This window comes from Limulus polyphemus, unplaced genomic scaffold, assembly GCF_000517525.1.
Source record: "Limulus polyphemus unplaced genomic scaffold, Limulus_polyphemus-2.1.2 Scaffold55, whole genome shotgun sequence".
Classification (NCBI taxonomy): Eukaryota; Metazoa; Arthropoda; class Merostomata; order Xiphosura; family Limulidae; genus Limulus; species Limulus polyphemus.
Window position 1 is genome coordinate 243961 of NW_013665665.1, and position 13219 is coordinate 257179.

General features: G+C 34.7%; 1 protein-coding gene across 1 annotated transcript in view; it reads left to right on the plus strand.

Moving 5' to 3' along the window:
* Positions 1-3409: 3409 nt before the first annotated feature.
* LOC106463717 (thymidine phosphorylase-like) overlaps positions 3410-13219 on the plus strand; it is a 25205-nt gene continuing 15395 nt past the window's right edge. The window contains exons 1-3 of the mRNA XM_013923782.2: positions 3410-3596; positions 5894-6096; positions 12173-12401. Coding sequence (XP_013779236.1) covers positions 3464-3596; positions 5894-6096; positions 12173-12401 — 565 coding nt within the window. The 5' untranslated portion in view covers positions 3410-3463. The remainder of the gene's footprint in view (positions 3597-5893; positions 6097-12172; positions 12402-13219) is intronic.

Sequence of the window (13219 nt, forward strand, 5' to 3'; positions counted from 1 at the left end):
AATTTATATAGTGCTCTGTGAACACAAATTAGTTAGCATGAATCAGTTAAATGACGAAAAATTAGGTGTCTATTTACTTGTGACCACTCAGTGTACATAAATTTTTTAGTAGCACCATATTATTATATGCCCAACAGTTTGGGAAGTTATTGTGTGATTCTTATTTAAATACTTGTAAATGTGTCTTGTAACTGTTACATTTTGAAACAACTTCTAAAGAAAGCTATTAAAACAGATCCCTCCTGAACTTATTAATTTGTTTCCATAATTTATTGCATTTGCATCTCGTTTTCAAAAGAGCGCAAATGTTCTTAAGTTATACCAAAAAATCATAGATATCAAGAGTTTTTCATAAGGATATGTTGAAGGATGACACCCTCTAGAAGCATAGAGTTGATGAATAACTTGTAATGACCTTGGACCAATTATATGTTTGCGATTAATAGAAGGAAAATTATTGCATATAAACTGTTAGAACAAAAGATGATCAAGCATCAGAAGACAGTACTATTTATAAGATATAGTTTTTCTAAATTAGTATACGGTATTTAAGATAATCGTATTTTATTACATACCGTGTTTCCTGAACTTGTGACCACTCAGTGTACATAAATTTTTTAGTAGCACCATATTATTATATGCCCAACAGTTTGGGAAGTTATTGTGTGATTCTTATTTAAATACTTGTAAATGTGTCTTGTAACTGTTACATTTTGAAACAACTTCTAGTTACTTATTGAACTAGGTCAATTAAGTAGGGAATCGCATACATTTTCTCATTGCAAAGATATCCGTAAAGTATAGCATGCAATTTCGAAATAGAGACTGATATTTTCCACTGGCAAGTGAAATAATACCTTGAGAACGCAACCTTTTATTTTGCAGTTATGGTTATGAGGTCGGTCCCTGGGACCGAGCCCGTGTCGAAAGAGTTAATGACCTATCGCGTTAAATCGGGGCGCGTAAAATCGGGGTTTCACCGTATTTTACACCTGTGACAGTATGAAGCTTGAAATTATGCTAAAAATTGAAGGTGAAGAGGTCAGTAACACTAGTGAGATGAGATCGGGTTTTTGCTGTAATTCAAATAAGTGTATTTTATGCACGTTTTGGGCATTTAGTACTTAAGAAATATTGTATAAAATCTGGTGTTTTACATAAAAGTATATTGATGGAGGTACTTCTGAGATATTCCTCTTTTATTAGGCATCCATACTGACAATGTTACAAATAACAGTAATATAAGAGTATAAGCAAGGTATAACCAAGCTCGATCACGTTGCTCAGAGAAAAGAATAACCAAATAATTTCTTTGATAATTTCAATATAATTACAGCTTCCAGTTCCATTTGATGATAAGAAAATTGTATTAAACACCAGAGAAGAAAATTAGCTTTTTTTTTCAGAAATGAAAAATCATGTATACAGCAAATGTCGTTTTCCACATTCCTCTTTTTGTCTGTTTCGGATTCCAAATTAGAAGTGTGTCAGTTGGAGCTGGACGATGGGGTAACAAGTTATTTGAAAAGCTATCTATCTTTTTATTAGTGTGTTGTATAAGACCTAAAAATTACCGTTTCAACGCCAAAAGCTGACCTATAATCGAAAACCAATAGGCCTACTTTTGTGATGAAATCACATAAACCACACCCGTTATTATTAACAAACTAAAAGGAATACGAAAAAGTCTGCAGTTTACGTGATTTTCATTACAAAAGCAAGGGCTACTGGTTTCTAATGTTTCGTTAGCTTTCGGCGTTCAAACCGTAACTTATAAAATATGAAATTAAGATAAAAAGTACTTATTATACAGTTCATCTGAATAACGGGTCATAGGTATCATATTTTTGGCTTATCCTTCTGAGACAAAATGAATTAAATGTACAGTTATTATATGTAAAATATACTAATTGTATTAATACTTAATTTCAAATATATCAGTAGTGCATCTATGGTGCTGCCCGTATGCGGACATACTACAAGTTTACTACTCCCTTTATTTAATATAAACATTTTCAAGATTTCTGTACATACTGTGGTATGTAGTCTTAGTAAAGAATGTCGATTAAGGGAGTCATAAAGTTCCTCTCGCCTTAGTTACTTATTGAACTAGGTCAATTAACTAGGGAATCGCATACATTTTCTCATTGTAAAGATATCCGTAAAGTATAGCATGCAATTTCGAAATAGGGAGTGATATTTTCCACTGGCAAGTGAAATAATACCTTGAGAACGCAACCTTTTATTTTGCAGTGAAACAGAATAGCATTATTGTTTTATGTGTATAATGCTGTATTTTCTAAGTCTGGTAGTCCTCCTGTTATTCTGCAGAACGTACCCGATTATTTTAATATAAATGAGCGCCTCTGAGATTTCCAAAAAACAACTTTGAAAAATAGGCTGGCCTGTAGTTTTGTTTTCTATTTGTATTTGTTATGTCAATCGATGTTTTGTTGAGGACACATATAGTTTTGGTTCAAGATACATATAATCATGAATTTTATTGAAATAATGTAATACTGTGAATGAAAGTAAAAAACGTATACGTGTATTTTATTCTTAAATAGCTAAAGAACAAAAAAGACTTAATTATATTTAATTACAAAATAAACTTTAAAATTAATATTGTTGTTTACAAATATATTATTAAAGTTAACAACTTCGACAATTGTCGCACTGGTAATAATTAGAAGAGTCACAAGTACTTTTATTGTTCTGTATAATTCTGCACTGCTAAAATTATGCGAAGAAAGATCATGCGTGTTTCAACATGATGATACGCCATGTAATGTTATAATTCATAACCAGCAGTGTCATAAAACAAATAACATCTTCAATCTGCTTTAACCGTCCAGGCTCCCCAGTGGCACAGCGGTATGTCTGCGGACTTACAACGCTAGAAACCGGGTTTCGATACCCGTGGTGGGCAGAGCACAGATAGCCCTTGTGTAGCTTTGTGCATAATTAAAAACAAACAAACAATTAACCGTCCAGACTCCCGACCGGAATACAAATGAAATACTTTAATTAAAGACACTGCCTGCGGGACAGATTCAGAAGTTTGATTACTGCTTTGCGAAAGGAGTGGCTGTCTGTTCCATTAGATACGTATTCAGGTTAGCAGAATAGTTTCAAGTTGTCATTAACCCTAAATATATGCCCCCTTATTGTAAAAACAGGACTTTAGAGGCACCCAGGTTGTACATGTAGATCTTCACTGCTGCGCCATCTGAAGAAAAATATTGAAACTGTTATCACGTTATATTTCATTCCAAACAATGCATACTTAAAGGACTGAAACTGATTAGAAACAATTGTTGTCTAATCAGAGTTTCAACCTTTGGAATGAAAAAAAATATAATCACGCACATAACTATCTAAAAGTATTTATATAAAGGGCCAAACAAGTCATTACTTTTCAGTTTTTCTGTCTTCAGTCCTGTTCCAACTACTTCCTGGTAAAATGTGGAATATCACCGAACTAATAAAAAAGAAACGTGATGGGCACCCTCTAACAGAGGAAGACATCAAGCATTTTATTGCGGCAGTGGTTTCAAAGGAAAATGGATACAACTCAATCTCGGAGAGCCAGATAGGTAAGTCGAGTTTAGCATGGATTATAAGTTTCTGTCAGCATAACATAACATTTTCACGTGTCGCCATGCACATGATGAAACTTCATTCAGTTGGTATAATCAAATACTTTAGACTTTTGTACTGTTGTTAGCTATGTATTAAATCTATACGTTTCTAAAAATTTGTATTGTTGTTTAGTTGGCAGGAGGTTTAATGTAACGTGATAGACATGGTTTTAATATTTTGAATGCTCTTCAAAGTTTAGGGACCAATTTAACTCATATCAAAAAAAGCAAGTTACGCTAGAAATAAGTAGTGAATTGTTGAGTCTTGTTAGAGTGAGTTACCGAGTTCAAGTTAGTGAGTTTGTTAATCGCTTAATGAGTAATATGTTACTGTTTGGTCGGGCAAGCGCAGCTCATTGGTTAGCGTGACAGACTGTCGATCAGTGGTTTCCTGGTTCCTAGTTCCGTTACCCGACCCCCCCCCAAAAAAAAAATCGTTATCCGCATTTGGGGACCGTGGTGGCATTCTAATAGTGACGATAAAGTCTCACTGTTCAATTAGAGTAACCCAAGACTTGACGGTGAGTGGTGTTGGCTACTTGCCTTCACTCTAGTCTATCACTTCAAAGTTAGGGACGGCAAGGAAGATAGTCCTCAAGTAGCTTTGTTCGAAAATCAACAAATAACATCAATACTGTCAACCAGTTAGTTGGTCAGTTCAGTACTGAAAATATTGATTTGTGTTTTATAAAGAAATAGAAGATTTGTAAGCAAGGGAACCGCTTATTTAGCGTCTATTGTGAAGTTTGGCCTTTTGGTTATGTTAGTTTTATGGAATTTGAATGTTGAAGGAACAAACGTTTTTGTTATCGTTAAGTGGACTAGACTTTCCCCTTTTTAATCGAATAATAGAGAAGAAGCCAACAATAGAAATAATTAGAACGCTGGTGTTATAAGTTGGGCGTAAAAATAAAATCAATCCGTGTGGGCATAACACAGATCACCCATTGTGTAGCTTAGTGCTTTACAACAGACAAACAAACGATCTAAACCTTTATAAATACATTCCACTATTTAAACATAATAGCACGATAAATTGTAAAGTATAACATGATTTTTTTAAAGATAGGTTAAGTCTCCATTGCATATTGCATATGCATTGTATTGGTTTAAAGCTGAGTTAAGTCTTCACTGCGTATAACAGAATTAGTTTAAAGATGAGTTAAGTATTTACTGTGTATAACAGAATTTATTTTAAGGATAGATGAAGGCTCCACTGCGTATAATAGGACTGGTTTAAAGATATGTTAAGTCTCTACTGCATATAACAGGCCTCCCAGTGGCATAGAGGTGTGTCTGCGGACTTACAAAGCTAGAAATCGGGTTTCGATACCCGTGGTGGGCAGAACACAGATAGCCCATTGTGCAACTTTGTGCTTAACTTCAAAACAAACAAACAAGCGTATAACAAGATTGGTTTAATGATATGGTAAGTCTCACTGCGCATAAAAGGATTTTTTTAAACATTGATTGAGTCAGCAATACTTATAAGATTATTTGAAATAATTCCATCAAATGATTTTTCTAGAAGAACAATACGACCAACTAGTAAATTTTGTGATAGTTCTTAAAAGTATATGTTTTACATATTCAACTACCAGAAAATCCCATGTTGTGCTGATTTACTTCAAAGTAATACAATAATTATGTTTATAATATTTTGTTTACGGGTGATGTCATTTGAATTTGTTGCCACAAACACTATAACTTCAGTAGGATTTCTGAGTGTTAAGAATATCACAAGCTGGACTAACCAAGACTTCCAAATTTAGCTTTAATAAGCAATAACATCTCTGATATTCCTGAAGTGTGCCTCAGTTTTAGTTTGTTTTAGGTGTATTTTAAAGGTAAGTATAACGTTAATTCAGCTATGCTTATCTTGTTCAAATAAGTAAAGATATTCTTCCGTAGCATGCGAATTTTATTAAAAAAGACGCCAGAGGTTCATGATCAAACATTAAACACTTCAACTGCCTGGTTTGTGGTACATACAGATGTTTCAGCTTAAAACTAAGTAACGATGGAGACCACCGAAGTTTTGCCAATAAGTTCTGCAAGCTGTTGGCTTGAGAGTTGGAAGTTGAGGTTGTGGATACGAATTTATTTTATAGTTTACTGATTCACCATTAAAATATAAGGTGACGTCAGTATTTTGTACTTTTGATGAAAGTTTTTTTTTATTATTTTGTAAACATATTACAAATAAGAGAGTATTTCATAGAACATTTATTATGTTTTATCTCGTTGTTTAGGTGCCATGTTGATGTCCATGTTTTTGAATGGAATGAATGACAGCGAGACGAGTATACTTACACTAGAAATTGCTAACTCGGGAAAAAAATTTGAATGGCCAGCTGAATGGAAGGAACTATTAGTCGACAAACACAGCACTGGAGGCGTTGGTGATAAAATCAGTCACGTGCTGGTTCCAGCTCTTGCTGCATGCGGATTGAAGGTTAGAGAAATAGGATAACGTAAAATACCAAATTTGTGAAATTAAAGACGCTGTGATACGGCGTTTCTAATCGATAAATAAAGGTCGGCCAATTTGATCACTCTATTTTTCGCGAATGAATACGTATTCATTATAATATTCTTATTATCCTAACGTGTACTTTTCAATGACATTACTACAGAAATGACAAAACGAACTTCAGTGAAAATGTATAGCAAATTTAACTTAAGATGCCTTTGAACAAAGACATGGTGAGACTTATTTATAAATACCGCTGAAAATATATGTTGTTTAAATAAGAAAAACGTTATTTTCTTTATGACTATGTTGACAAGAAGCTTACTCTGAAATCATGACCGTAAATTACGTCACTATTAGTTCATAGTTCATTTTCAGGTTATTATTTTTTAACTAATGTTAATCCGACTGACATTTAGCGCTAAAGAATTGTTTCTGTTGAAGTAGTAAGTATAATGTGGCTAAAAATGTTTTAAAATATTCCACTCCTAAGAAAGTCGTTCAGTAGAAGTTACCATTTAAAAAATGTGCACAGCACTTTAACTTCACTTGTTGTAGGCAGATTTTGTTTGTTTGTTTTAGAGCAAAGCTACATTAGGATATCTGTTGTGTTCACCGCAGGGAATCGAACCCCAAATTTTAGCGTTGTAAGTCTTTTACACTTACCGCTATCCCACCGGGGGACGGCAGATTCTGATGACCCATTTTTGCTTAATCCCTGCACTCGTTGCGGTGGTTGGTAATGAAATATATTATAAAAAAATAGGAATTAGTTTATTTTTCTTTTAAAAATCTATCGAAAGACAATTGACAGGTAGATAGTTTATCTGAAAAGTAAAAGCAAACGTACGGGATGTCTTTCGACCTAAACTATTTCTACGTAAGTTGAGTATTCTTAGTCTCTTGAGCCATTACCTCCGGGATAACTTTTGTTTTATTTTGGATATTCGGGCACAGCTACACAGGAGCTAATTATAAGATTGATATACTAGAGGGGCATCAGCCAGTCAATAACACTCACCGCCAACTCTTGGGCTACTGTGATCGAATAGTGGGTTTTGACCGTCACTCTTATAACGCATCCACGTCTCAAAGTGCGAAGAGCGATTTTTTTTTTGCGACAATAGGACGCGAACTGTGGAGCCTTGGGTTTGCAGTGTGGCACGCTAACCATTAGGCCATGCCTAAAGAAAACCCTATTTTGATCAAATGAAAACAAAAAGTGAAACTTTCTGGGAAAACACGACCCTCTAGATAACACTGCTTAAGAGATAGGCACCAGACAATGAGCGTTTTTTTTTTTTAATCTGTATTCCAAGTTTGGAGGTTGAATTTCGATGTTTATATGACAATTCGCTGCTTACAGACAGGCAGACGAAGAGACAGAGAATACAGTTGTTTCAGCTCGGTATACACTTGTAAAGGAAGTTATTTTTTTCATTACAACAACCTGCGGATGGAGTGCGGAAGTTTTAATGGAAGAAATCCAGTTATCTTGTAATAACAGTTTTCAAAAGTACCATCCGAAGTAACTGATTACTACGGTGTTTATTATTGCCTTTTACTTATCATGTAGTAAAGGTACGTAGTACAAAAATTACCTACAAACAATTCATTATATCTAATCTCTGGGATTTTTGTCGCAATCAATATTCTGCCATATTTGAAACAAGTGTGACATATATATATATCTTCCCCCTATTGTTCTGATAACTTACCACGAAATATCTCTGGCACCAGTTTGCCTTGGATAAGAGTGTTTCAAAGGTTCAGAATAAAACAGTTTTAGAAGAATTTGGATATAATTAAGCAGTCCTGGCTATAAGAGAATTAGGAAGCTATAGAACATTTATATTTTCATTTATGATTCTTGTCGTGAGAGAAATGTCTTTATGTTAACTTCACGTGTATTAATTTCACGAAAAAAAAAAGGCTCAGCGGTACGTACGACTGAGGGCTTATAATGCTAACATTCAATGGTAGATCCCTGCGTTAAGCACAGCACAAATTTATAGCTTTGAACAACAATAAAACGTGAAAAAAAGTAAATATTTATGTTTCATTGGGCGGAAGCTAGAAAATAAGGAAATTATGTGTGAGCAAAAGGAGACAACGTATGTCCTGGTGTGTTTGATAAAGTTTTCTCTCAGTTATTATATATATTACAAGTTACGAGAAAGTATAACGCACCACCGTTGTCAGTACATTTTAATTTATACAACATCGTTTTGTTCTTGTTATTGGCAGGATTGTTAATAATCGTTTTTTTTTATACATACTTTGGTGGTTTTGTTGCTGTTAAACACAAAGCTAGAGAATTGGCTATCTGCTTTGGGCACACCAAGGGTTTTTAGCGTTTTAAGCCTTCAGACTTTCCGCTGAGCCACTGTTGACGCTGATGGGAGTAGTAGATGTTCACTGCAAGCTCCTTGCAGTGAGTAAAACGATTTAAGTGTATCAAGTAGACCTTTGTTTGTTTGAAGTTAAGCACAAAGCTACACAAAGACATACCACTGTGTCACTGAGGGGCCAGGTAGACCTAGAGAGCAGGATGTAAATTTTTACAAGTTATTCCTGGTTAAGGGGACTTCAAGGCATTAACCTCTTCTGGGTAGGAGGAAGTGCTAATCAAGGTTTTTAAAGACGTTAGTCATTTCTGGAAATGAAGTATTTATATTATGCAGGGCGACTCTTCTGAAGAGGATTAAAGTTGTATCAGTCAGGTCTGACTAAATAAGAAATTGAAACGGCATCAGATATGCCTGACTAGACAATAGGATTGAAATAGCGCCAGTCATGTCTGATTAGACAAGAGGGCTGAAATGGCACCAGTCATGGCTGATTAAATAAGAGGGCTGAGGCATCAGTCAGGTCTGAGCAAGAGGGCTGAAATGGCACCAGTCATGTCTGATTAAATAAGAGGGCTGAAATGGCACCAGTCGTGTTTGATTAGACAAGAGGGCTGAAACGGCATCAGTCATGTCTGACTAAACAAGAGGGCTGAAACGGCATCAGTCATGTCTGACTAAACAAGAGGGCTGAGGCATCAGTCAGGTCTGAGCAAGAGGGTTGAAATGGTATCAGTCAGGTCTGATTAGACAAAATGATTGAAATGACATCATTAAAGTCTTGATATTTAGATACCTTACCAACGTTGTAGCTTTTTTGCCAAATTGTTCTGAAACTTTACAAGTGATTAGTGAGAGGGGGTGATTATAGTGATCAGCTTTAGATATCTGAATATGTAATGTGCAGCTGAAAATATAATTAACTATTTTGTCAGAATATCTAATGTAAACCCGCTTTGAAAATAATAGTAGAATATGGATGATGTGTAGAATTATATACGGACTTTTCTCTTGGTCAATATACTTTTATTTGCGAGCTTTTGGGTTTAATTTTACACCGAAACCACAACAAATAATATGTTTTGTGTCTTTGATAAGTGGTGCCCATGCAGTATTAAGTACTTGTTGGCTGTTGTTTTGATTATTAGCCACTGTTGGTCCATGTCTTGTGATTATATGGCAATAGCTTCTTTGAGTTTTCTCCGTGTGGTGTTTTCTTCTCCTTCTATTGTTTTTGGATTTTTTAGGCCTATTATATGGCCTTTTCTTGAACGTGAAAAGCTACAGCTGATGTGTATGTAGCACAGTTCTTAATATCTATTTGAACCTTACCTGTAACGGGCGTCGTGTTTCCCTAATGTATTGTTTATTACACTCACAAGTTCTTTGTGAGAGGACTGGGAAATAGGGAATTTACCTTCGTAAGACTATCGCGTAGTATAGGAGGACTTATGAAAACTACAGGATGTTAAGTTTATTCATCATCCTATAAAGTTTTCCCATAGGCCTGGTATCTAAAAAATTAATGTTTTTTCTTTTCTTTGTGATTGTTAGGTTCATTAGTAGTTTCTGTTAGCTTGAATAACCTTTATTCCTGAAAATCTTCTTAACATGTTTGAGTTCTTTGTCAAGGTAAAACGAGGAGCATATACTTATTATTTTAGATTTTAATGTTTTAATAATCACAGTTTTGACAGCTGTTTTAGATATATATTTGTTTGAGTCTTCTTCCGATAAACGGTAGTGGTTAGATTTTCTAAACTCGTATCCTCGTGAACCAGAACATTGAGGAATGGAAGAGTGTTATCAACTTCAAGTTCTATGGAAGATGTATACTGTCAAATTGGCTGTTCAGATAAGCATGAAAGTCCATAAAATAGACGTATCGTCAACATATCTTACCCATATACGAGTTTAAAGAAGATATGGTGTTAAAATGGTGTGTTCAAAATGCTGCATGAATATTGTAAAATCGACCATTCCAATGGAAGTAATTGGCATCGAGGCAGATGTCCAGTAAGATCATGATGTTTGGGATGCTGATGGAAGTTCTTGTTGTAAGTGAGATGTCGTCAGTTAATTGTTTATGCATTATTTCCATGGTATCTTTAGTAGGTATCTTGGTGAAAAGTGAAACTACGTCGAGGCTAGCCATATTATCGTATTTGGATAATATTTGGTCAGAAATGTGGTTAACGAATTCTCCTGAGTTTCTGACTGAATGAGCCGGATCTATTGTTAGGATGTTTTGTAAATTGGCGAAACTGTGTAAGATACATATGGGTACGTTAGGTTTGGCAAACCATAAAACTGTGGGAAGGCAGAATGATGTACAGATAATCTTCTGTACAGTGTAATGCTTATTTCCTTTTTATTTGTCATGTTCCAAAGTTCTTTATTTAGCCTTCTTTTTCTATACGTTGAGTTGGATCCGAAGACAGTCTTTGGTAAATTATACCCGTTAACAATTCTTCTGTCTTTTGCTCATAGTCACGTCGGTTTAAGAGAATTGTAACATTTAATTTTATTGGTGGTTAATATAACAGTGTCTCTATTTTTATTTAAATTACTGATAGCTTAGTACTCCTGTTTAGTTAGGTTGCTTCGAGGTTCAATCGTAGGTGATTTTAGAGCTTCTCGAACTTGGAAGCACAATTCATTATCAATTGTGAGATATAATGTATTAACGACTTCTTGAGTTGAAGAACTGATGTCATTGTAGGGTACTTGTTTCGGGATAGGAACAAAATTCAGTCCAAACGATAGTACACTTATTTCATTATCAACAAGACGTTTGTTGCTTAAGTTTACGACTGTATGATTATTTATCTCCATTCTCCCGTCCCTGCCACATTAAGAAAACAATAACAGTTTTAGAAATTTACTAATTTGTCTGTGTTTGATCTTGTGATATTCTCGATCAACATTAATTCCAACAATTATCATGATATCTTTGTAACCTTACTTGATAGTAGCATTTACATTTTGTTGTTGATTGTGAAGAAAACACTTGTAGAGCTCTGGATTTCGGAGCTGGCGAATCGGACTAGAATCAGTGTGATACCATTAAATATTTCCCTACGCTTTAAGCTATGGCTATGTTATCAGAGTGACAGTCAAGGTGACAGGATAGGTGGTAGGGTGCATTTGACTTGCTGACTTCCCTCTAGTCAGTAGTTCAAAATGACGGACGGTGGAAGATAGCCTTATTAGTTCTGCAACACACATAAATACAAATTCGTAATTAATAAACCAAGTTTGTTCAGTACGTTACACCGAGGTTTGATGATAATTTAGTCAGTCCTGATTATATATAGGAAAACTCGACAAGATATCTATAACTTTACCTATTCAGACACATGGTGAAGCGTAATCTAACAAGATACTTAAGCCAACTTATGCTATTTCGTGTTAGATGTCTTTTGATACCTATTATTTTGGGGTTTTCTGGTATTTGCTAATTTTGAATGATGCCTAAGCAATACTGCTTACAATCGTTGCGGCTATAGGGTATTTTAATTATTATATATTACGAGAGGAGTTTGTTCTAAACACAAAGATACACAGTGGGATGTCTGCATTGTGTCTACTACAATAATCAAGTCCCAAAGTTTAGTGCTGTTAGGCTTCTAGCTTACCTCTGAGCTACTGGGTGTAACATAAAAGTAACCAAATATTCTATGCCGAACCCATTTTGTTTATTTATCTAGATACCAATGATATCTGGCCGAGGTCTAGATATCACAGGAGGTACGTTGGACAAACTAGAATCAATCCCAGGATTCTCCGTTTCCTGTTCACCGGAACAAATGAAACAATGTCTTGAGGAAGTTGGATGCTGTATTGTTGGACAGACAGAGGAAATTGTTCCGGCTGACAGAGTATTGTATAGAACCAGAGACCTCACTGCTACGGTCAACAGTGTTCCTTTGATTACTGGTCAGTCATCGAGTTTAGAACGAAAGCATGTAACAGCGTAAAAATGAAGCATTAATGACAAAGACGACATATATTACATAACCAATTAAAACTTCGATATTAGCATTTTAATAACAGCGTAATTCTGAAAAATTCACCTTACTTTTAAAACTATAATTTACTCTTAATGGTATCCTTTAATAGTAAAAAAAGAAAATTATGCCGACTTATATAGGATTTAGGAAATTTTCATTTCAGGTTTTACCTTTATTACATATTACATAATTATCACAATCCACTTAGTTTACAGGAGTTATTTCCTTACTCTGCTTTCTACGATTCAAAATTGACACAAGTGATACTTTTCCTGATAGTTGCTGCCATCTATTATACACTATTACAAACTTTAAGACATTTAAAGCTTATACTTTCCTTTAAAAAAAAGATAAAATAACAATATAAGTAATGTACAATGCATTTTTTTTTCGGGTTTAAAATATCGCATGATATTAGGTCTTCAAGAAAATAATGTCGCATTTTGGAAATTTTCATTAACCACCCCCAAAAAAACGTACATCACGTCACGTTAGTGTAGCTTGTATAATTTGTAAAGTTTAGTATACTCTAATCCGTCATTGTGATGGCACACGATGAGACGCACATTTGGCATGTAATGCTGTTTAAATATAAGAAGGGAAAAAAACGCCTCTGTAGCCAAAAATTATATCAAAGAAGTTTATGGAAATGTTTTGAATGTTCGTAATTGTCAACGATGGTTCAGCAAATTTCGTTCTTAAAAACTGTGATGGCGGGGGCCGGACATGTTGAAATTGATATTG